At 42.1% G+C, this 25,324-nt stretch overlaps 1 protein-coding gene across 6 annotated transcripts in view; it reads right to left on the bottom strand.

The window, feature by feature from the left end:
• MARCHF7 (membrane associated ring-CH-type finger 7) overlaps window positions 1–25,324 on the bottom strand; it is a 77,078-nt gene that overhangs the window by 16,515 nt on the left and 35,239 nt on the right. For 4 of the 6 annotated variants that reach the window (XM_060257182.1, XM_060257184.1, XM_060257186.1 and 1 more), the window contains exons 1-4: window positions 22,854–23,107; window positions 12,997–13,159; window positions 4,238–4,396; window positions 578–752 (exon numbers count right to left, since the gene is read on the bottom strand). In XM_060257182.1, the coding sequence (XP_060113165.1) occupies window positions 578–752; window positions 4,238–4,396; window positions 12,997–13,149 (487 nt within the window). In that variant the 5' untranslated portion in view covers window positions 13,150–13,159; window positions 22,854–23,107. Of the gene's footprint in view, window positions 1–577; window positions 756–4,237; window positions 4,397–12,996; window positions 13,160–22,853; window positions 23,108–25,324 lie in introns of those variants that run through there. The other 2 variants (XM_060257183.1, XM_060257188.1) reach the window with 2 other exon arrangements.

The following is a 25,324-nucleotide window of genomic DNA, read 5'->3' as shown; positions in this document are numbered from 1 at the left end:
ACTGAAAAAAGTCTCCTGCTTCCATTTTGATTGCTCTCTGGATGACACTTTTGAATATTAAGCTGTAACATGGTCACTGTGAAATGAGCAGGCAACAAAGCGCGCACTCAAGACTCCTGATTTCAGTAACTACAGATGCAAGTGGAATGAAATTTATTTTATTGTTTTATTTATTTATTTACTGCCGCTTATATCCCGCCCTACCCTGCAAGCAGGCTCAGTGCATGCTCTGAACAGAAAGGAAGTTAGTACTTTTTCAAAAATCAAACTAAGATTTGAATGCGTCTTTCAGGCAGCTGTCAAATCTTTCACTCTGTCCATCTGCAACAAAGATATTCCACACACATGCTAAACTCTGACTGAATGAGCAGTATACATGTATTTTGTGAACTGCAAGAGCAAATTAATTCAGGCAGAGAAGTAGCCTATTCTAATAACTCTAATTAGGGAACAAAATTCTTCGAATGTTTTTAATTGCCTCAATTTTGTAAATCCATACACATACTAACAGCAAGAAAGGGGCGTTAACATATAGCAACATGAAGCTAATGCATGCTGCGTAGCTTGCAAACATTACCTGAAACTGTGTTTAAACCATTACTTCTCACACCAGAGGTAGATGAATAGGAAAGTTTAGGTCTCTTAGAATCGTTGTCCTGCTGCTGATTATGCAGCCTTGACGAAAAGGCTCCCTGAGTTCTGTCAGATTCACCAAACCAAGATGACGAAAGAGGTGAAGACGATGATGCAGACTACTCAAAAAAAAAAAAAGAATTAATAGGGTGAGATGAGTGTTCTCTTCCACACAAAAATAAATTGAATTTGTCTACAAAAATAAGTTAGAAGATAGTTTAAACAGTAGTATTTAGTTAAAACAGTAGTATGAAGTGAAAAACTGTGGATAAGAAAATGAAAAACATTTAAAGTTTATTTTAAAAGCTTCTAAGATACCATGTTCAAGTGTCTCTTACCCTTACAGTCAGTGTTAAAAGGATTTGTTATTTCAAAACCGTGACTGGCAAGTTTTACCCAACAGCTTTGCAAGGACGCCTTTACAACATTTATTCATTTCATTAGATTTCTATTCCACCCTTTCCCAAAGGCTCGGAGTGGATTACAATAAAACAACTGCGTATAAAAATACATAATATATAAGAAAATAAAATCAGACACTGGCCATTCATAAATAAAATAGAGAGAAGTGAACGGGTGGATGAGCTCCAGGAAGGTCAACAGAACAAGATCAAAAGGCCTCCCTGAACAAGACTGATCTGCAAGGCCCTGTGAAAGCTCAGAACCTCCCACATGGCTCGACCCTTGTCAGACAAGGATGGGGCCAAGGCAGAAAAGGGGTAGCCAAGCACACCTCTCAGGGGGCCAGCGGCACCAATAAAGCTGTGCAATTATGAGCATATGAAGGGGATTCCATTGAGAAGATCAGATATGACAATCCTAGTCTGTTTAGGGGTATAAAGGTGAACACCAGCACCCTGAATTTGATCCAGAAATAGACAGGTAGCCGGTATAACTGCCACAGCACAGGATGGATATGTGAATCCCAGATTCCAACAGCCAACAATCTGGCAGCTGCATTCTGAACTATCTGAAGCTTCCAGAGCAGCATCAAGGGCAGCCCTGTGTAAGTTACCATAAACTAAGGCATGGATCACTTCCAAATCCCACTTGTAAGGTTATTGCTGCTATTTAGATTAGCCTTCTACAATTTAAGCAGTATCAACTAGATGTGTACATTTGGATCTTCCTGAACCTTATCTGTATTTTATATATATATATATATTTTGGTATTCCAAAAAGTATCTGAGATTTTTTTTGGAAAACCAGGGGGAAAAGATCCCCAGAAAATCCCAGATATTTCCAGAAACTGGGAAGATCAAAGAAAACATCTGAGAGGCAGGGAGACTGCTCCCCACCTCTCAGCTATTTCTCCCTACTTCTTCTGCAGTCATGTTAAATCAGTTTGTTTTAAAGAGGCTGCAGAAAAAAAAATAGGAAAAACAGCTGAGAGGTGGACAGATCGCTCCCAGCATCTCAGGCTGTTTTGAAGGGACTGCAGAAAAAAATCTTGGGAAAACATCTGAGAAGTGTGAGTACTGTGCTCCAGCTGATCTGAAAAGTTTTTCAGTCCAGTAAACTCAAACTGAAATTGGGTGGCGGGGGGGGCGGTGTTGGATTGCACTCCTCTAGTATCAACAGCTGTTGCTAACAAGTTTCCTGAATGAGAAATATTTAAAAGTTATTCCTTGTCTAATTCTACATGTAGACATTTAAAAGGTTAAAAGACAGATCCAGTTATGGTTTCCCTTTTGATTGTTAGCAACATCTCAGTATCCATATTTCCATTTCTATGGCTACCCTCTTGCATGCCTTAGTAACTTCTAATGGATCACTGCAATGGGTTATGTGTGGAGCTACCCCCTGAACATAGTTTAGAAACTTTGACTTGCAGAATTGTGCCAGCTCAACTGCTAGAGTACATTATGCCTAGTGTTTATAATCTAAATGGGTTACCAGTTTTCAGGCAAAACTCAAGGTGATGACATGGAAAGCCATGAATAGACTAGATCTACAATATTTTCATAAAGCAACTTCCCCCTTGCATTCTCCTTCATCCACAACCACCGCCAGAGGTGACATTTTCATCTACTAGGAAAAGGACTTTTGCAGAGATGGCTCATGTGCTCTGGAACCCCCTCCTTATTGGAAAACATAAGACATGCCCAGTAGATAATTTTGATTGTTCAATACATTAGTTTCGTGAAGATTCTACCGTATTTGGAAGGGGTTAGTTTTAATATGCTTTTTACATACTATTAAGCACTACAAAAAAGAATTATTTCGTAAACTACCCAGAGAATGATGTGAAATGAAGTGAGATATAAATATAATTTACATATACCAAATAATAAGTTTGGTATTCTCCAGCTGGTAACGATAAATACCCCAGCTACCTGAGTGGTATTTTTATGCTCCGTTGAACATTTCTTCTGATCATGTTCTTTTTGTTAATTCTCGTTTTCTTTGTTTACAGCACAGGTATCCAAATAACTTACCTACTGACAAAAAAATCCCACTCTCACCTTTCAACACCTCTGTCCAACTTGGATTCAGCTTGTTCCCCAGGGCCGCCCTACAATTTTGGCTTTTACATTTTAAGCTTAAGGGATATACCCATCTCCAAAGCTCTCTCTAAGCTGTATAGTCTTGTAAGCAAAAATTCTACTTTGAGTGCTACCGGCATTGAAGTCGTAAGTGAGCAATTTGGCTAATGCATAAATTAGTTTGCTCTTGGGCCATCCTTCCTGAGCTAAGTGGGAGACGGAAGCTAAAAAACTGTGAGCTAGCTCACACTAACTCAGCTTAGAGGGAACACTCCCATCTCATTCTTTGTTCCCCACATAGCCAAATCCAAATGCCATGCAAGTAATAGTGATGACAACTGAAAGACAGAAGGACAGTCATGGGCAAAACAAACAAGTTGAGAATCCTTTTATTCTTCACAGCAGTGTAGCTGCAGCCATGGGGTTTTTTCACAAAGAAGAGCTCTCTCCCTCTGCACAAGAAGGAACCTTTGACTATTTTGTATTTTTTGTCAGCAGGCCCATGCCCTTATTTCAACACTCCTACTTACTGATGCCAATATTTCATGCTATGCAACTTTTCTCTCTCTCATCTATCCTTCTATATCTACTCTATAGTTCTGAGTGACACAGTAAAAGTGTAACCAGAAACGAATTTTGTGTATACTTGATCTTAGACTTTAAAAAAAAAAGTTTTTTGTTTACAGTCAACTTGCAAAATTGTTTTCCTGGTAATATAATCAGAAAGGCAAGGCAGTGTGTTGTTCTTAAAAATGAACTCATATCCCTCCCTTAAGGGTGTTCAAGCAGAGAGTTAATATATACAGACTACACATGTAATACAAATTATGAAGTAGTCACAGAAAGTGCTGCCACTAAATACATACCGGATTTTGAGAAAACCCACAACTAAAAATGGATCTATACAGATTGCTGCATGTTTCTAACGTAATTCTTCTATATCTTGAGATTAAGCTATTGTTCTACAATCCCTCTGAAGACTCTTAAAAATAAGTCTAGACTATTCATATGATGTGTATGTGTTTCTCTGAAACTTGCTTATGAGAAAGGAGTTTGTTAGTCATTCCCATGACAATTAACTCAAGAAACAATTAATGTGAACCTTTAACAACTCTTACCAATCTGTTTCTGCTTCCCAAAAATCTTCCAGACCATGGACGGTCAAGTGTTCCTGAGTAGCGAGTTGGAGAAGAAGTTGGAAGCTTCCATGGGCTTTCGTAGGCTTCTCTTTCTCCAGTTGCCCAGTCTCTACTAAAACTATGCAACCTGCTGGATTCCTGAGAAACACGAAGACGTTACTCTTCCATTCAATGCACTATATTCCATTACAACAATGAACAGACACTTAACATTGCAACTTTTAATTAAAGCGCTGAACTTTAGCAGCTTTACTTTTAAAATATTATTACTCAAATCCGATTACATTGCACTTAGTTGTGATCCACCACAAATCTAGAAAAGTGAACCTGATTCACATTATGCTACACAAACTGCTATGCACGGATCAAGCCAAGGTGTCCCTCTGCTGGCACAATGCAGACAGGTGTTTGCAGGGTATTATACATGGAGATCTTTAACCCTACGTATATCGTGGCTAAGATTCAACCAATTCTCAAAAGAATGAGAGAAACAAGCTTTTCAAAATAAAAAAGAGGGGTTTTTTTTAACCAACAAAAAAGAATAAAAGTTTAAAGCAGTTTTTGCAAAGAAAATGACAACTGTACAGAATGGAAAAACAGGGTGAAACAGTAAAACCCTTCCCTCCCAAGCTACTGGCCTATGGGGCGGGGGGGGAGCTAAGAAAAGGATGAAGAAACAAAAAACATACAAGCCTGTTCTTGAAGACAGCCATTCAGTTCCAGAGGAAGAAAACTGACCAAGCAGGAAAAAGCACAACACAGCAATCACCCAAGAAGCTGGGGTAACTGGATGGAACCCAAACCCACTACAAAAGTTTAGGGGTCTCAGAGGTGACTTTTATGGATCTGTAGTTGCACTGAGAAAAGGGACAGTGCCTCTGCTCTGATAGGAATCAGGTTTCATCTGGAAATTTTGAATTCTATTGGAAAGTTTGAATTTTAGGAGAGTGTGAGGAGGAAGGAATTCCAAATCTGCACAGTTATAATCAAGCTGGGGTGATTACATCACCTGCCAAGAATACCAGCTTGGCCTGCTTTAGCAAAAGACTGGGCAGTGCTTGAGGCCCTTGCCAAGAGATGGCTGATGGGCTAGTTTGAAAAGAAGCCGTTGTCAGGTTTCTGGAGGGGAGAAATTTGAAATACAGCACTGGAAATATTTTTTGGGGGGAGACTGTTCAATACTGTTAATATCAATGGCTGGGTAGTCGACATACTTTAGTGATGGACCTTACTGCCCAACGTGAAACAGCTGGGATCAATCTGTTGCCTATTATTATGAACATCTGGGTCACTAGATTAGATCAAATCATCAGGGAGGAGGCTCCAATGTCCTTGGGGAAATGCCCCTCTGGTTAGCTGCCACTGGAGATGGGCTTTCACGTGATTGATGGAAGTGCTCCTTTACATTCCTTCCATGTCCTCAGCTTGACTTACTGTCATTTTGGTATCTGTCTGATGCAGACTCCATCTTTCATTGCAAGGCCCGTGCTAAGAGGCACAGGATAAAAAAATGGGGTTCCCCGTGAGGAGAGTCCCAGGGGCATCGCATTTACAGGTATTACATTCTATGCATATCACTAGATCATAGATTGTAAACAGATGAAACGTAGCTTCCATTCGACTACAAGCCAACCTCCACTCCTTTCGCAAAGAATGGGAGTGGTATTCATTTTATTTATTTAATTAAATTTCTAGCCCGCCCACCCTTCAATAGCTCACAGGGCTCAAGGGTATGTTCAACAGTAAATACAGACAATAAATTTAAAACCATTAAAACATAACCTGCACAATATTAAAACCTATGCAACACCAGCTAATACAACTCATAAGACGGCAATCGGACACAAATTGACAAGTGCTCCCAAAAAACTTTTGGTACGTGTGCCCATGAAGGAAATCAGATACCGGGCAAGTGGCAGAAAGAGAAACAACAGCACCAGATAAACAGCACAAAGCCAGATAGAGGAGGCCAATGTAGTTAGACCTCCACCACCTCAACCATAGGCCTGGTGGAACATCTTTATTTTACAGGTCCTGTGGAATTGCAAGACGTCCAATGGGGCCGCAATATCACTTGGGAGAGTTTTCTACCAGGTCGGAGCCACAGCTGAAAAACTCCGGCCAAGGCTAAGCGGCTCTCCTTTTGGATGGAGAGCACTAGCACATATTGATCTGTGGAACGTAAAGCTTTCCAAGGGACACGCATGAAGAAACGGTCCTGTAGATATGTTGGTCTGTGTTCATATAGAGATTTACATCAAGGAACTAGACCAGGGGTCCTCAACCTGCGGCCCGCTGAGGACGTTTATGCGGCCCGCCGGGTTATGGCAAAATCAGACCGGAAGTGACGTTCGACCTAAACTTGCGTTAGCAACGCACACTTCCGGCACTGGGCTGAGGCGGCGGAGACAGAGTGTGAGGTGATACCGAGGTGAGGTGAGTTCCCAGGCCAGGGTGTGTGGTGTGGGGAAGGGAAAGAGATGCAGAAGACGGAGAACTGACGGCCCGCGGCCTTGTACAGTAACGGCAGTCCGGCCCTCCAACAGTCTGAGGGACAGTGAACTGGCCCCCTATTTAAAAAGGTTGAGGACCCCTGAACTAGACCTTCTTTCATCTCAACCACAGTAAGATTATGGCATCATTTGAAGACGGGAAAGGAACAAAGCACTGGACTTCCTCCTCCTCTCTAGGCATCATTCCCCCCCTTCTCAATAGCTTAAGCCAAGTTCCTGCTGTTAACGTCTTGCTACTCTTCCCTGCTATTCTATTACTACAGAGCTGTTCTTTGTCAGACAACCAGATCAAACATCCACATTTCTAGGGGGTGTTTCTAAGGGGGGGGGGGAGCACAGTATGGGGCTTAACATACCCAGGATCAAATATGATCTAGGTCACCAGCAATTGTGTGGGCAGGCAAAATCATCATCCCAGAGATCCTTAGTCAAGAAGTATGCAAAGCAGCATCACAGACCCAGTTTACAGATTATCCCAAATGATGGAACTCAGTATGATCAAAGGAGCAGACAAAGTAGCCCTGAGTGTTGCAATTTGTTATAGCAAACAATAAAGCTCCAAGAGATTATCTGTAAGAAGCCAAGAAGAGCGTTGCTGATAGCTACTGATCTCATGCAGGAAGTCTCCATTTATTCCCCAGATATTTTGGCCTTACCCAACAGTCAAGTGAAACAAAATTCTTTCATTTTATGTTTCATACAGGTTAGTCTGCCATTTCTTATACTCTGAATATTTTAAATTCTTCTCTCTCTGCTTAATTTTTTAATCTCTTGAAAGGTATTCAGATTGACCTCTCAGATTTACCTTGAAGAGTCTCAAGTTCATATATATACTTTGTTCAATCAGCTCTTTTTCTAGGAGCTCCTCTGCATATTAGGCCACGCCCCCCTGATGTAGCCAATCCTCCTGGAGCTTACAGTAGGCCCTGTACTAAGAGCCCTCTAAACTCTTGGAGGATTGGCTGTATCAAGGGGGCATGACCTAATATGCAGAGGCACTCCTGCTAGAAAAAGAGCCCTGAAATAACTGATCTGTGAATATGCAGCAACAACTAAAATCTTCATTTAGTTTTGAAAACCAAACTTTTTCCTGGCATTACACTGTTCCTTTTTTTCTTAACCAGCTGCGTATCTTGATAAGAACCCCAACAGTGCAATCTTACACAGAATTACTACAACTTAATTTCAAAGGGCTTTAACTGAAATTTGCATGGGCTTGAAACTACAAAAGTTTTAAATTTCTTACTTCTGGCTATGCATCTTGTTATTTCATTATTCCATTCTGTTGTCTTGTACTCCTAGAGACCCAAGTTTCTTAATGGGTCAGTTTGCCCTAACTACAGATGAGTATGAACAGAACCATGAATCACAATTTGAGCTAAAAATGGCCAATTCATGGTTTATTCCAAACTGATTCATCTGATCCTGCTGCACCAGAATACAAACCGCCCTTTTTTCTTGATATGTCATTTCATTCATGTTTGCTTTGTTTTTTCAGAGAGCCTGGCACTGGCATGATTCCCTAGTCCCTGCACTTCTGCTCAGTTTCCAGTGGGGCTTCAGCTCTGCTTTCCCCAGTCCCCTGCAGCCCTTAGTCAGTTTGACTGGAAACTGAACAGAAGCGCAGGAGGATTCTGAGACTGGATCTGCCACTTCTCGTCACTTTCCAAGCTTCCTCGGGGTGAAATCCTTTCTTTCCTCTGCTAGGAGAGCAGTTTACTGTGGGCACCTGTTTTGGGGGGTCTGGAGCTCAGCCTCCTGGAATCCAATTGGCACCAAACTTAAAGAGCAGGTAGAGGAAAGTCTGCTGAAGAGTCTGCTATCTCTAGTCCACTCAGGGGCCATTCTACACCGTCCTAAACCAAATGAATCATAAATTGTTTGGGAAATTGAAAAAAAAAATGAACCGAACCGAACCAAACCACCAATTTGGACAACCCAACAAACCATGAACCAAACCACTTTTTTCGCCTTCCGTGCCTACCCCTAGTCCTAACCACTGATTTAAGTAGTTAGCTTTGTGCTAGTCATTTTGCCTTACCTATCAGTAACTTAAATGGGTAATGAACTAAAATAAGTTTAAGATTTAGTTTCCGATCACAGTTTTCTCATGATTTTTTTCAAATTAAAAGGTCTATATTTGTCATAAAATCCTTTTATCTTATTTTTTTTTCTCATTTATTTTCATTAAGCTTAACAGAACCTATTTCTGATTAGCATGTTAACCAATTCTCAGCTAAACTTAACTGGCACAATTTAAATTGTCCCCAGTTTATACAGAGTCAATTGTAGGTATATTATCTATCCATGAAGGCATCAGTTAGGGCACAGAAAAACCCGGTACTCCCTGAGCATGTGAATGCATCACACCAAGAACTGCACGGAGGTAAGAAGCCTGGGCATTACTCCAAAATCCTGATCTCTCTGCTCAGTCAGGGAATATGATTGTGGTAATGTACTAGCAAGTTTCCAGACTGCTACAGGAGGCCAATTTCTTCATGTTTCATCGGCAGAGCATCCAGAAATTGCTGTCATAATCTTTAACTAGTGTCTGGAAGTTGTGCTGCAGCAGGCAGTGGCAAATTTCCATTCAAGTTGAATCTTATGCTAGTAGGGAATTCCAGAGGCCTGGAGAACATCAATGTGCTTTTAACCAAAAGAGAAACAGCTGTCATCACAGGGAAACAGTCTGAATGTTTTAGGAAAATGCCTTAGCAATTTTAAACAAGAATTATGCTTCGCACCAGAAACACAATCATCCAAGCCCAGTCCTACCCAAGATATTTATTAACTACCCAAATCCAGTAAGATCAAGATGAGTAGCTGTTTTAGTCTGAATGCAGCAGTAGAGAACACCAAGAGTCCAGTAATACCTGAACAACATTTGTGGCAGGGGATGAGCTTTTGTGAATCACTGCTCACTTCTTCAGTTTAAGGTGCTATTGGACTCTACTCTTTTCTACAAGTTCAGTAAGGTTTCTCTGATGTAAATACATGTAAAATTGCAGCCAGGTTATCAAGAAGTTACTAGCTAGAGTGCGAGTGCCGGCAGTATCAGTAAAACATACTTAGATGCACTGCCCCAATGTCTACTTCTATAATTTCAAAATTATATTTTTAAAAATTGGTGAGAAAAAAAATAGCCACAAATCCCTGTCAAACCTTTTGCTTCATAAATTACTCCTGCAACAAAACATTGAGGCTAAAGGAAGCTGTATGAAGCGTTCCTATTTTTAGAGGCTTAATTATGCTAAATTTCAACGCAGGCAAGCTAAATACAGCACCTGACAGACACACTGACCTCTGTAAACAATTGCACTGATGCCTCTTTCAAGTGAAACCAAAGCCACATCCACCCATTTTTCCAGGACAATGCTTTAAAGCAGCTATGTTGCACAGCCTAAGCCTCAAAAGCCTTGCTTCACTCAAGCTTATGGCTCTGGGGACACGCAACAGAGAAGAAAAAAATACTAAAGACTGGAGAAAAGCCAAAAAGGAAAAAATGCAAAGACCATGCAGATACCCCTAATACAAATATGTTAATTAGTTCTTTAAAATGTCACCTCTCTGTTTTAGGAACTAGAGAACTTAACCAGTTCCGTAGGGCCTGCAAAACTGCCCTCTTCCAGCTAGCTTTTTAAGACAGAACTCCTGATAAGATCAGTAATACCAAGCCATCTTATACGCCATCCGATTGTATTTTAATGTCATACTGTTTTATTGGTTTTATTGTCTAAATTATTAATTATATTATCTGTTATTTATCTGTATCATGGTTTACCATGTCCTGTTAGCCGCCCTGAGCCTGCCTAGGCGGGGAGGGCGGGGTATAAATAAAAGTTTATTATTATTATTATTAGAGTCCTGTTCCTTAATTTTACTGTGGAAACGTGCTTGGGGTGGAAGATGGTTGCATACCTTATTATCAAAAGCCCAGTGAGCAACTTGCAATAGCCATATGAGCACCTAGAGAATGTGCGCTACTTGAAAAATGCCCATCTCTATCACATGGGAGAGAAACAAGAGCAAATCCATGAAAAGGGAAAGGGAACATTATCTTCGTGAGTTTCCTGCACACAGGTGATTTCTATCATCTATGTGGTCACTCTCAGTGGAAGTTGGACCACCTGGAATGAGGGGAATAGGAAGGTACCGGCTGCTTCCAATGTAATCAGCCCCCAAAATGGCATTTTGTTTTCCGTCATGAAAGAAAACTGTATCCCATCATTAAGGGCCAAGTTATCTGCCACTAGTTAGGTCAAGGCCACATGTCCCACCTCTCATCTGATGGCAGCTGCTGTGAACTAAGCTCCCAAGGACACAAGGCCCCAATTCAAATAAGCCTTCTCCTCCAGATTATATTCATAACCTATAATGGCCTAAAGAGGAATTATTCACTTAGGAAGGTGTCTGTGTCTGCGATATTTATTCTATTATTTACTACTTTAAATTTTTATCCGCCCTCTCTGCAAGCGGACTCAGGGCACCTAACAATCAATCATCGATAATTACAATTTAAAACCAATAAACACAATTTAAAAACATTTTATAGTGCTGATTTAACTTCAATAAGGTGGGATCTTTCTTTCTTTCTTTCTTCTGATGGTGATCCCTATGATCGTAATTCCTCAGCAGTGTTGAGTGGCAGTCCTCTCCTGGTATACTATATCAGTAGTAGTATTCAGTGCACTAAACACAGCTTGAATCCCAACCAGATACTTATGGTGAAACACGGTTTGGTCCTGATATGGGGGCAAAGAAAAAGGATATTTGGGGACACGACTGCCAGGATGAGTGGGTTAAGTCTACCTGCTAGCCCAAGTGCATTGATGGGGTCTGAACTTGCAGTGGGTGACCAACAAACAGCTTGTGTTATGCTTGAGATCTTGTTGAAAATGCTGACTCAGCACACGGCAGCAGTGATAAAGAAATTCTGCACTAGGGGGCTGCCAGGAAAGAGAGTGAATGTAATGTGCCTGGCTAGATCTTTCCTTCCTTTCTTCTAATAAAAACTCTGATACACAGATCTTGAGCAGTGAAGAGTTATTACTAGTCATCTGTTACCCAACAGACAAAAAGGATTAAAATGGGGGTTTTTTCTCAACTGCTAGAGTTTCTGTGGAGTTCTTATCAGCAAGTGAAGATGTAACTATCTCATAAGGATACAAATCAGAACAGGCTAACAAACATGGTAAAATATAGTGCTTTCTAAGGTTAATATGCAAATGACACTTTAGGGCAATATATGCAATGGTGTCAAGCTTGCCTAAAGAACACAAGCAAACGGCTCTCATACACTTTTTTCCCCATTCTGTGTCACAGAAGCCCCCCTTCTCCCCAAATCTGTGAGCTTTATCCCAATAAGCCTAGGAATACAGTGCTAAGTAAACTTCCCAAAGTCAAAGGCAATGTAACATTCGGTAACTCCACTTTTCACAAGCTGCACTGAATCTATATACATTATTTTATTTCATGTGTGCTACCAGCATTCTAGCAAATTTGCTTATCTTAAAAGAACAGCATGAAGACTGTTATTAAGTTACTTCAAGAACCTGCCTCTGGAAATAAGAACCTGCCTCATGTCACTGACACAGATCAAAAGAATTTTTAGAGTATTCTTATGCCACGTTTTCCACAAAGGCCATGACCAGGTGCTAACATTTCAGACAGATTACTAGCACAGGGAGCTTGGAGCATGAACTAAAGCCATGTCCTTTATTCCCATGCGAATAATCCTACGAATGCCCTTATTTAATTTTTTCTTGCATTGTGAAACTAACTTGGTTAGAAGCGAGGGAAATGGCACACTTGGATGGAGCGCAAGCATTCACACCTTCAGGGTCTTTCAATACAAGCTGTTCCAAACTAACAGAGCTAGAGAACTTAACCAAGGAAAACAGTTATTCCAATTCCCTATTGCTAAGTGTCAGTGAAAATCTTTGGTCAGTGGAGTTCCTTAATAACTTGACTGTTGCTCCCCCATAGAAAAACCCCAGTGGATTTATTTTTCAGTGATCTAGGAAAGCTCTAGATGCAACTGATATAAATTCTACTCAATATGGGGGGAAGAAAACATTATACAAAGGAACTATAGTTCAGCCAATTCCTAATTAACTTAAAAAGGGAGAACCTTATGGGAGGAACATGTTCCTTTATGTCAACAACATTGAGCCATCAAATACAGACAAGCCGTACAGTTAAGTGCCACTGCCAAATGCTGTTTACCTGGCATGCAGGTTCCAGTCTCAGCGAAGAATCCCTTGTACGATAGGAGTCAGTAAAGCTGGTTCCTCCACTTCCAGCCCCTGTCCTAGCGCTTCGAGAGTTCAATGGCTGCGTGGGCACCCTCCGTGGAATTCTGGAAGGCTTCGATTCCATTCTCTGAGCACTGTGAAACAAATATTACAGTTTCCCAGTCAGATGACAAGGTGCACAATGCTCGTCTTTACTAAACAATGAAAGTTCAGGTTTATTATTCATACATAGTTTCAACAGTGAACTTCGCACAAACCATGGATTCAACACGCTAAGCACTTCTTGTAGTTGTCACACAGCAATGCAAGTAAAAGGATCCAGGTACAACATTATCAGCCACCTTTTAAATAATACGCAGCACTGTGTGAGGGCATGAAAGGGAGAAAGGAGAAATGTACAACTGTGTATCAAAGATGGCTGTTCACAATACATCTCTAGATCCATGTCTGTTAACACATTAAGAGGTATTAAGAAATGTAATGTGAGCACAGACTCTAGGTTGCCAACAGCCCAATGTTCCCTCTAAGCTGTGGGGCATTGTGAGCAAAAATTCTGCTTGGTGAGCTACTGCATTAAAGTTGTTAGCTACTGCATAAATTAGTGTGCTCAGGGGGCATCCTTCCTGAGCAGGCTCAGCTAAGACAAAAGTGTATGAGCCAAAAAAATCCTGTGAGCTAGCTCACATGAACTCAGCTTACAGGGAACACTGCAACAGCCGTGGACGCTTGAGGATATTACTCCTCAACATACATTCCGTGACAAAGCCTGACACCCAGCCACAATAAAAAACTAACACCGGCCTGAATCACTCATACAGGAATTGTTCTGATAACATAATGAATGGCTGCATTCATTATCCCAGCTGGCTTTAAACAATCAAGCAGTTTAGTAAATTGGTACCACAGTATTATGACTCCTCTCAAATTCAGAATACTGTCTTCCCACTCAGAACTCTCAAACAGAAGAATTCTTGAAATTCTGGTTTATAAAGCAATTTCTCCTGTTCGTAAAGGATGCGGCCTAGATGCCCGATACTCTTGTTTGCAAAGCGCAGCCAACTGCAAGGCCACTTTTAAAAAGGAACACAGAGCAGTAATTTAGTCTGGCACTCAACTCAAAAAAACGTGTGCACACAAGTTCCAAAACTGTCTTCTCAGTTAAAATGCCATCTTCTTAATGCAGCCAACTATTGCACAGGCCTGATTTAAATGCAGTGCCGTGAAGGAAGAACTTCACTTCCATGTGACGTTACCCCAAGTCTGGCATTTCATTTAAACTGGGCTCTCGACCACTATATAGGCAATGCCAGCGCATCAGGGTAATGCCCACCTATGTTACAGACTCCGGGACTGCTACTGCTCATGCAGACTAGGCAATCCGGTTGGAAATGAGTTAGCAAAGCATATGACTTGTAAACGCAACACTGTGCAGGTAAATTCTCACACAGCCAGCACCATGATCAAATCAGACCCCAGCCATCAACATTTCAGGCAGAACCTGCTTCTTCCGGGTTTTTAAGAATAAGGATTTGCCTCCTGGATTGCCTACTCTCAGTAACTTTCCCCAGAACAGGGGTGGCCAAACTGTGGCTTGGCAGCTACATGTGGCTCTTTCTCACATATAGTCTGGCTCTTGAAGTCAGCTGGCTTGAAGAAGGCATTCAAAGTTAAAGTTGCTTTCTTTCCACCTCTCCCTCCCTCCCCCATCTATTTTCTTTCCTTCTACCCTGCTCTCAAACATCTGATGCCCATGCCTCGCGGCTCTCAGACAACTGGCATTTATTCTATGTGGCTCTTACGTTAAGCGAGTTCGTTCACCCCTGCCCCACCACTTCAAGAGTCGCCAATGATGGTGCTACCGTTATAGATGGATGTGTGCACGCAAGTTCCACACATATATATACATATATATACATGAGGAAAATTTCACCACATACATATATATACATGAGGAAAATTTCACCATGCAAACCTTTCTGGTTTGAACATATTCAACCTGATGTCAAACCAGTTCCTTCCTGTTTCTAGCCCCAGGACCTTCCTCATTCTTGGCAGAACTAGACAGGAAGAATCCACACCTAGATAACCTTCACAGGGGAAAGTTAAGCATAGCATACATACATGTTTGAAGCAAAAAAAACTGTGCCAGTGAATGTAACACAATTTCCACAAGGGAAGTTTTTGTGCAAAACATCAACAGCCTAACTCAGAATCAAAACGTAGGGACTGGTCATTCTCCACCCCACCCAAGACAGGAATCCAGATGAGGGAGAAATTAAGATCAGGTAATAGAGCAAAACGATGCCATACCAGAGAAACACTTTTTAACATTTAGCAATGTGCTCAAAGTTTCCAACTGAAAATAGCAACTGTAGTCTTTGTTTAAGTTGGAGTTCATTCATTAACTGTTCTTAAGTTTGTTTGTTTTCCTGTCTGAAAGCTTCTATAAATATAATATTTATTTCAGCTGCAGTTCGAAACTGGTTTCCTATGTTACCTTCGAACTAAGATATCACATTATTGCTCCCTTCGGAGCTCCTCTAAAAGCTTCCATGTCATTTGACTCATTTGCTGTTTCTCCCCCTGCCAAGGATATCTTCTACACTACAACACTGCCTGGCCTACTTCAAAAATATATCACATCATCTCTCTCTACGCCAAGGTTAGTAGCAGAGGACTGCAAGGACTGAACTAGTTTTCCAAGTCTATTTTAAGTGCCTTTTAAAAACAACTACAACCCTTGCTTTGCAATGTGTATTACCGTTTGCATTAAAACTAAACAAATACAACTGTTTAACAGACCATTTAGATCACAAACTGACTCATGCCTGAAAACAAGAAACTAAAAAAAAAAAAAATCAAGGTAAATGTGCCAAGATTTTCTCCCACTGTAGCCTGTTGCAAGCATCGATACGTAGAGAAGTACATATAGTATTTTCCTATATGGAGATTCCATTTCCCCACCACCACCACCATTTCTAGTATCTGCAAGCAGGCCTGCCCTGTGAAAGTTGCCCCATTGCTTTTAAGCCTTCCCTACTGTATGGAGAATAACTCCAATTAAGTACTGCATGCATAACTTGTCCTCATCAAACCAATCTCAGTTCTAATATTGTCAAAATGAGTTCTCCGTCCACCATTTAGTTTTTTTTTAAACTGTATTTCCATCGATGTTTATTCCCCACCCTATAAGCCAAGAAGCCCTCAAAATTAAGTGCTCAAACCTCTAGCTTTTTAAGGTCTCCAACAGCATTTTTTAAGACGGAATAATGAGAATTCTGTGAATGTGGCTTCAAATATTTACAGTGGCATGATGACACCACTGTTTTATTTTCCGTTTCCTTTCCTACTGGCTCCCACTAGCAAGTTTTCCTTTTTAATTACCTCCGCACTGAAGCCAGCAAGCTCCCCGGCACAATTCGAAGACCCTTTTCCTGCCAAGTCACAACCACAAGTATATTCATACAGTTAAAACATTATGTTCTACTGTGTATCACTTTCGCACGTACATTAAAGTTTGTGTCAGTTTGTTATCCATTTACCTAGCTTAGAGAGATTTTTTTTTTAAATGTCACACTATCCCAGAAACTGAGTGCCTTCAGCAACCTTGACCGCTCACCACTTGTTTCCCCCCAAATCATATATGATGAAGTTAGATGGCCATGAAACCTATTAAAGATCTGAGGAATTCCTTGGTGTAGTGGTTACAGTTAGAACTAGGGAGACCAGGTTTGAACCCCTACTATGTAGTGGAAGCTCACTGGGTGACTTTGGGTCAGTCACACATTGCTTCTCTCAGCCTAAAATGAAGACAGCAAGAACACTGGAAGGTGCTTTCAGTCCTCACTGGGGAAGAAATCAGGGTATAAATATCTAAATAACTAAAAATGCATTTATTTCAGTGCTCAGTTTCCTGTTTTGACACCTATTATCCATCAGCCCTCTTATCCCATGATTGGTCAAGTTCCCTTAGGAACCTTTGTTAAATGCTTCCTGAAAGTTCACGCGCACCAGATCATCCCCGCCTTCACATTTGTTTGATCAAGCACAGATTCTTTGCTGCTGTCATCCAACAGGATTCCAACACGAGCTGATTCACTTGGCTGAATCACCGTAGAGGAAATGTCAACCTCTGAGTGTGGCCTTAGAGCTTAACAGTGACTTAACTAAGTTAAAAGTAATCTCAGTTATGAGCGCATACACAATGTTGAAGTTCTTACACAGCGTTTTATAAATGGCACTCCCTTCACTTTATGAATACATGAGAAAGCAGCCAAACAGTAAAGCCTTCTCTGCATGGCTGTCTACTGCTTTGAGGAAGCTAGAGCTACATACCGTATATTGCAGGGGTCCTCAACCTACGGCCCGTGGGCCAGATGCGACCCGCTGAGGACGTTTATGCGGCCCGCCGGGCTATGGCAAAATCAGACCGGAAGTGACGTTCGACCTAAACTTGTGTTAGCAACGCACACTTCCAGCACTGGGCTGAGGCGGCGGAGACAGAGTGTGAGGTGATACCGAGGTGAGGTGAGTTCCCAGGCCAGGGTGTGTGGTGTGGGGAAGGGAGAGAGATGCAGAAGACGGAGAACTGACGGCCCGCGGCCTTGTACAGTAACGGCAGTCCGGCCCTCCAACAGTCTGAGGGACAGTGAACTGGCCCCCTATTTAAAAAGGTTGAGGACCCCTGGTATATTGTATTGGAGGGGAGGGGAGGGGGAGAGATACAGTGTTTACTCAAAAGGAAGGGGATACTGAATGAAGAAAATCTTCCTTTAAAAATTATACGCTTTTTAAAATTACAGACCTAACTGTACCTTGTAAGTGAGTGTAAGACGACCCTCTCATGTTTGAAATAGCACACACGGGAAAAAACGAGCCCTGCATTTCAATAAATACAGTACAAAATTTGGGACTAAGGTAAACTGTTCTCTCTCTTTCAGCAGAGATGTAACTACATGCTGCAGCTGAACACTGGGTCTCAGCAAATCAGCACTGCCAAAATCGTATCAAATTCGCCAACAGTAGGTTTTCATCTCCCTTCTCCGTACAGTCTGAAATACTGAATAAATCACATATAAAGACCAAACTAGACCCTGCAGCCCTATGAATGAGAGTTGGGTTGCTGCCAAATTCATATAATATGGGCACAGGAAATTGCAAGGACACTACAGGCAGACCAGGGACTGCCACTTCCTACTTGGACCCATCAGAATGACCATGATTGGAAGAGAAACAGACTATATTTTAAACCAAGCTGAATCCAGATTGTACGTCAGTTGGTACAGGTGATGTTCTCTAGAGGGCCAACCTACCTGTTTTAGATGGCCTGAAACTATCTTTATCCAAGTACGTAAAGAGCCTAAAGATGCTTCCTGACCCACAGCTGCTCACTGAAAAAATAAGTACAGGTTGTATTAATAACTACTTTTTAAAAGCTGCATTTGAATAAAAATTATACATTCAGGTGATCCACACTACTGTAGCCTCTGGGCTGGATTACTATAATGTGCTTTACGCGAGCCTGCCCTCTGAGACAACTCAGAAGTTTCAGCTGGTATAAAACCCAGCTGCTCATCTGGTTTCTGTGTAGGGCAACTTAAGGCTACCACCAACCAGCGGGTTAATTGCACTAGGCTTCCACTTTGGTTCCAAGCTCAACTCAAGGTGCTGGTTACTACCTTCAAAGTCCACCACAAAGATGGCCCCGTGTATGAAGGCCCAACTGTCATGGTATAAACCTTTGCAATAAGCCAAAAAACCTCTTTTGACCATCCCTTTATCAGGGGTAGTCTAGCTGGCTTCAACCAAAAATCTGTGTCTCACCCCCCCCCCAAGTTATCACGAGCATATATCCAATCCCTTTCTCTTTACCCTTCTAGAAACTGAGGGTCAACACGCTATTCCAGAATGCTTGTATAGATGGCTAGTAGACTGAGGAATTCTGAAAACTGTGATGTTTCTTACACCAGTTGACAGGTAACTTAGTAATAAGGCCTACTGGGGAAGAAGCAAGGGGCAAATGTCTCCATTTAAAATGGTTAAATTGTAGATTTTGTTCAGTTTTATCATTAACTGCCATAAGGATGGGATATAACTATTTTATTTAGTGCCAGCAACATCCTACCTTGGCTCTCACTCTATGCATGGATGGGGTGGGGGGAGGTGAATTTAAGCAAGTCAACATGCCCAGTTGAACAGACAGTAAAAATAAAACTGCAAATACTTTGGTGTGAATCCATCTTCAGGCTAAAAGAGCTTTCTCCAGCCTAACGAGCCTTCCTCCAATTCGAGTGAAGAAGATATTGGATTTATATCCCGCCCTCCACTCCGAAGAGTCTCAGAGCGGCTCACAATCTCCTTTACCTTCCTCCCCCACAACAGACACCCTGTGAGGTGGGTGGGGCTGGAGAGGGCTCTCACAGCAGCTGCCCCTTTCAAGGACAACCTCTGCCAGAGCTACGGCTGACCCAAGGCCATGCTAGTAGGTGCAAGTGGAGGAGTTGGGAATCAAACCCGTTTCTCCCAGATAAGAGTCCACACACTTAACCACTACACCAAACTGGCTCTCCTAATGGAGAAAGAGCCCCCCCCCCTCATTGAAAGAAAGCTTCAGACTTTGGCTTCCACAGGACCGTATTCTAAAAAGTAGAGACCGACTTACCGTAAAGAGACTGTGCTATTGAATAACTTCCTCAACTTGTAGCACTTTCAATTATGCTGTTGCAACTGAACAAGGATTCAGACCTAGTTGCCCTGTGCAAGGGAGATCTATTGCAACATGTGATTGAGCAATGCTGCTCCTACAAGCAAAACATACGTCAGCTGCTTTCTCCTAAAAGGGCAGCTTTGCACCTCATCCTTCTTCAGTCAACTAATGGGCAACAGTCTTGGAGAAGCTGCTAAGCCCAGGGCCACCTCATAGCAGCCAAATCACAGCATTTCTAACAGCCTTGCCACCAAGAAACTATGTAGCTGGGCACTAATTTTGCTAAACTCAAGATAATGGCAGCACTTTGGTGTCGCCATTATCTTTGGTGAATCGACATGAATTCTATTTAAGGCAATATGATTCATCGTCCTCATTCTAATATATTTCTCACCACAAGCATTATTTCAAGTAATAAAAAGCATTCATTGAAAACAAAATTACTTTCCCAACGATTGGTTATTCACTAGCAAACAGAAGGCTGGTCCATCTCTGGGCAGGAAGAAAGCTACTCCAAGCCTTAATTCTGGGTGGAGTCGAAAAAAGAGAGAATACCCTCAGGCTCCCTTTCTCAAAGCAAGCCAAAATGTTCCAACGGGAGAAGGTATCACTGCTGTGTTAGCGAGACAGCTGCTCTAAATATAAAACAAGTTTACACATCTATATCTATCATGCAGCATCAAGACTCGCATGTGAACTGAGGCTGATGAAAAGTTCGCTTACCCTCTTCTAGAAGAACAATCGGGCCAACGATATGACAAGAGAAAATGGAAACTGAGACCCAATAGTGGTTAGTACTGGACTTGGGCCGGGGAAGACCTAGGTTCAAATATGTATCCAATTATGAAACACACTGGCTAGTCACTTTCAGTCAGCCTCACTTCACAGGGTTACTTTAAAGAGAAAATGTTTTGGGGGGGAGAAGATTGCACCCACTGCTTTGATCTCCTTGGAGGAAAACTGGGATAAAACAAAAATTAGGGAAAAGCTAAACAAGGATGTTATCAAAGATTTCAGTTTTTCACGGCTGGTAACATCATTAGGGTTTGTAGAATCTTTCGGGATCAAGTGCCGTGTTCTACTGGAGAAAGTTTTCCTTCCAGATGTTTCGTTCGCAGCTGCGGAGAACATCCTCAGTGGCGTTGCAGCCGGAGCAGGCGCTCAGACCTTCTTGGCTGCTGTGCATTGTGAATCTCAATGCATCTCAATGCATGTGAATTTCAATACACAGCAGCCAAGAAGGTCAGAGCGCCTGCTCCGGCTGCAATGCCACTGAGGATGTTCTCCACAGCTGAGAACGAAACGTCTGGAAGGAAAACTTTCTCTAGTAGAACACGGCACTTTATCCCGAAAGATTCTACAAACCCTAATAAACAAGGATGCTTTCTAGACAAAGTTGGAGTCCAGTGGCACTAACATCAACAAAGTTTTGTTCAAGGTATAAGCCCATCTGTATAGGTAGAGGGTTAGCAGCAAATTAGCATATAACCTACTGTAGATGTTTAACAGACTCTAAGACCAAACACGAATAACAAGCTTAGTTTACATGGTTACCATTTGTTTGGATTTAATTCCAGAGGAAAACATAGTGAAGGAAAACAAATATATCAAAATGGGAGACTGATGGGCAGATGGATGTACCCTTCTTAATTGTGGGATGCTGAGAGTAACTAAGACCCTGCCCAAGGATGCTTTTTGTTTTGCACCACGTTTATGACAAGAAAAATCAGAACCATGCAGTCAGTCACCTATCTTGCCAGAATAGTGCAAGCACAAGGGAAAGCTGATTTCCCACCTCTAGTGTTACAATTCATCAGTTACAATCCTAGCCTACTTTATAGGGCTGTTGAGACACTAGAATGTGGTTAATCCTACTAACATTTTGCAAGGCAAAGCCTGTCATGAATGTAATAGGGAAAGCATCTGCAAATTACAATAATTCAGTGAGACTGATATAAGGATAGAATGGGGCTAACGCTCATGAAAACCAGGATTTGGACGAGACCTGGGTTCAAGTTCAGACTCTAGCAAACTGTGCAGAGCAAGCATGGGCCGATCACCATCCCTCAGTTTAATCCACTTAACAGGTGGAAAGCAGGAATGTACAGTCCCTTGAAGAAAAAAAGTCCGGCAGAGCGTTACAATCCAAATCTTCCAAATAACACAAGTACATGGTGTCCTGGAGACAACCAGGCCGGGACGGGAGAAAAACGTGGCTCAAATTTTCTTTCTGGATGAGTGACAAGGGCTGCAGTCACACAAACTAAATAATGCACTTTCAATCCGCTTTGCAACTGGATTTTACTGTGTGAACTTGCAAAATCCGGCCGGAAACATTTAGCGTGTATGCTCACAGCCAAGATTTCTCACCTATCCCCACAAGGGCTAGCACCGAGCCAAACGGGTGCCGCTGCCAGCCAACCAGTGGGGGAAAACAACTGAGCAAATAAGGGCGTGGGATTAACGTGTGGCATTCACTGCCACAGGAGGGTGGCGGCGGCTACAAGCATAGCCAGCTTCAAGAGGGGGTTAGATAAAAATATGGAGCAGAGGTCCATCAGAGGCTATTAGCCACAGTGTGTATATATATGTGTGTGTGTGTGTGTGTATAATTTATTTTATATATATATATATATATATATATATATATATATATATATATATATATATATATATATATATATATATATATATATATATAGGCCACCGTGTGACACAGAGTGTTGGACTGGATGGGCCTGATCCAACATGGCTTCTCTTATGTTCTTATAATATATGCCGCTCCAAACTGCCGAGCTAGGGAGATTTGAAACAGGAAAAAGGGGATCACAGTAAATGGGACAGGCAATAAAAGTTAAAACTACTACTGTGGTGATAAAACAAGGAACATAATAACCACCTAGGGAGATTGGCACAGCCCAGTCTGGACCTCAGAACCTTGTAAAGGGAAGGGGGGGGGGGGAGAGAGAAAATGGGGGGAGGCCCAAATCTGGAGGAGACAAAATGGAGACTTCAGCAGCCCCAAAAGAGGCACATTTGTCACAGCTCACCTCCCCCACCCCACCCCGCGCCGTGGCCCCTCACCTATCTTTCCTCCCTCCCCACACCCCGCAAGGCATAACCTGCTTGCTCTCCTCGCTCCCCGTTTCGGTTGCCGCCGCCTTCTTGTCCTCCTCCTCCTCCTCCTCCAGCTGATCGCTCGCTGCCTGAGCTGACAATGGCGGCCGCTCTAGGGAGGGGCGGGAAAGAGGGAGCCACCCCAGAACCGCCCGCCAATCGCAACGGAGCCCGCGGCCCTCGTTCGTCACCGCTTCAACCGCTTCTCGCGAGAGGAAACGACACCGCTTCGCCCGAACCTTGTCTTGGCTTGCAACGTCGACCGGGGGAGGGGGGGGAGGGACGAACTCTCGCTCGGAGGCTGCCGGGAAAGCGGAAGAGGCGAAGGCGAACCGCAAGCGCTCCTCCTACCCGCCGACCCTGCCCTCTTTGCTCTGACGAAGGACGCGCGTCACCTACTGTTACGGCGCGCTTGGGGTGGTTTTTTTTTTTTTTAAATGTTGTCATACGCCTTGCGTTTTAGCAAGAAAGGCGTGCGTGAAAAGTAAATACGCAAATAAAGTAAAATTGCACAAGCCAGAACTCATTTCAGCATATTTGTTCATCGTACTTACTTAATATCCATTAAGGTGATCCATACTCAAGATCCAAAATATTTTGGAAGATTCTTTTTTTTTCTTTTTTTTGCTTTCATATATTTGTATTGAACTTAATAAACATACAAATAAAGCAATCAATGACTGCATCTGCAATCATTCTTTGTGTATAAGCATAGCATAGCAGCAGAAAAATATATATATATAAACACAAAATACAAAACAACAAAACAAATATATACTGGAGAGCCAGTTTGGTGTAGTGGTTAAGTGTGCGGACTCTTATCTGGGAGAACCTGGTTTGATTCCCCACTGCTCCACCTGCACCTGCTGGAATGGCCTTGGGTCAGCCAGAGCTCGGCAGAGGTTGTCCTTGAAAGGGCAGCTGCTGTGAGAGCCCTCTCCAGCCCCACCCACCTCACAGGGTGTCTGTTGTGGGGGAGGAAGGTAAAGGAGATTGTGAGCCGCTCTGAGACTCTTCAGAGTGGAGGGCGGGATATAAATCCAATATCTTCTTCTTCTTCAATGTATTCTTCTTCTTCAATGTATACGATGTATTTGTTTTGTGTGTTGTGTTTATATATATATATTTTTCTGCTGGTATGCTATGCTTATACACAAAGAATGATTGCAGATACAGTCATTGATTGCTTTATTTGTATGTTTATTAAGTTCAATAAAAGTATATGTACACACACACACATATATATATAATTGGCAGCTGAATTAAGAAAGTACTCTGTCCAAATATTAATTACATCAAATTGATAATGTCATAATATCTACCAGGTATACATGTACGCATTTGATCTACAAGATTCCTAAAGAGATACTACACTACTGTTGTTTGGGGATTTCTTTGTTTCACGGATCAGCACTACCCAGGATTTTTGACAGTACAAATTACTTTTCCTTGACTAAACTTTTTAATTTGTGATACACATGTTTTTCCTCCAGAGAGAGAGCCTCATTTATATTCAAAACAGCCAGTGGGAGATTTTTTTGGGGGGGGGAGACCCCCTCCATAAATTGTTCGCAAATGCACCCACCTGGCTTTACAGCTGCTACTATAAAAATATAAAGAGAATATACCCAGAGAGAGGTGAAGTCTAGGCCGGGGTATCTGAGGAGAGATGGAAATAGCTTTCTTTTTGTAGACAATAGATGTCTATTCATTCGCACTCAAAAAAGAGTCTGGATTGTTTCACTGAGAAAAGCCCTATGTAGTTATATATTTGGAATTAGTATGTAGTTAATAATCAACACTGTCATGTCAATTGAGGGTACAGTTATATGAGAAATAAGAGGTCCATTCAAAGACTTGAATTTTAAGGCCAAACTACTGGAAGCCTGCCATGGGCTGGCAGCCTTATTACAAATAAGCTCTCCCACTCCCGCTCTCTTCATCTTGGGAAAACAGCGTGGGTGGGAAGGCAGGAACACCTCCTCCTCCACCACCACAGTCTCAGTCTGAATTGGGTTCCTGTGATGCTTTAAAACAGAGTTCCCAGCTACAATATGGCTAAGTCACTGTGGCTGTGTCATATGTGTTCTGGCCTTTATTTAAAAGCAGCAAAACAGATTATTTAGATAGGGCTGTAGCCCAGGGGCTTGGAAAGGTGTTAACTCCACCCACATCAAATGCCAGATAGAACTCAGACCCTTCAGAGAAAAGGAAGATTGACAACTTTTCTTTTCTTTTTCTTCCCCTTATCAGGGCTAACAGTCGCTGCAGAAAGGCAGGGAGAGATTTATTAGGGAAATACTAAAGCATCTATGTTCCAGTGTCTTGCCCCCTTCCCTGGGGGCGTGGAGATCTAAATACCAGTCTCCCCACTCTCTTATGGCCTTCACATTGAAGTTTTGCCAACTTACTGCATTTTTCCCTGGAGCTCTGGTGTCCTTCTGAAGCTGTACGCTGGTTCTTCAGTGAGAAGATA

Source organism: Heteronotia binoei, chromosome 16 (assembly GCF_032191835.1).
Source record: "Heteronotia binoei isolate CCM8104 ecotype False Entrance Well chromosome 16, APGP_CSIRO_Hbin_v1, whole genome shotgun sequence".
NCBI classification, from domain to species: domain Eukaryota; kingdom Metazoa; phylum Chordata; class Lepidosauria; order Squamata; family Gekkonidae; genus Heteronotia; species Heteronotia binoei.
This window is presented reverse-complemented; position numbering and strand designations above follow the sequence as displayed.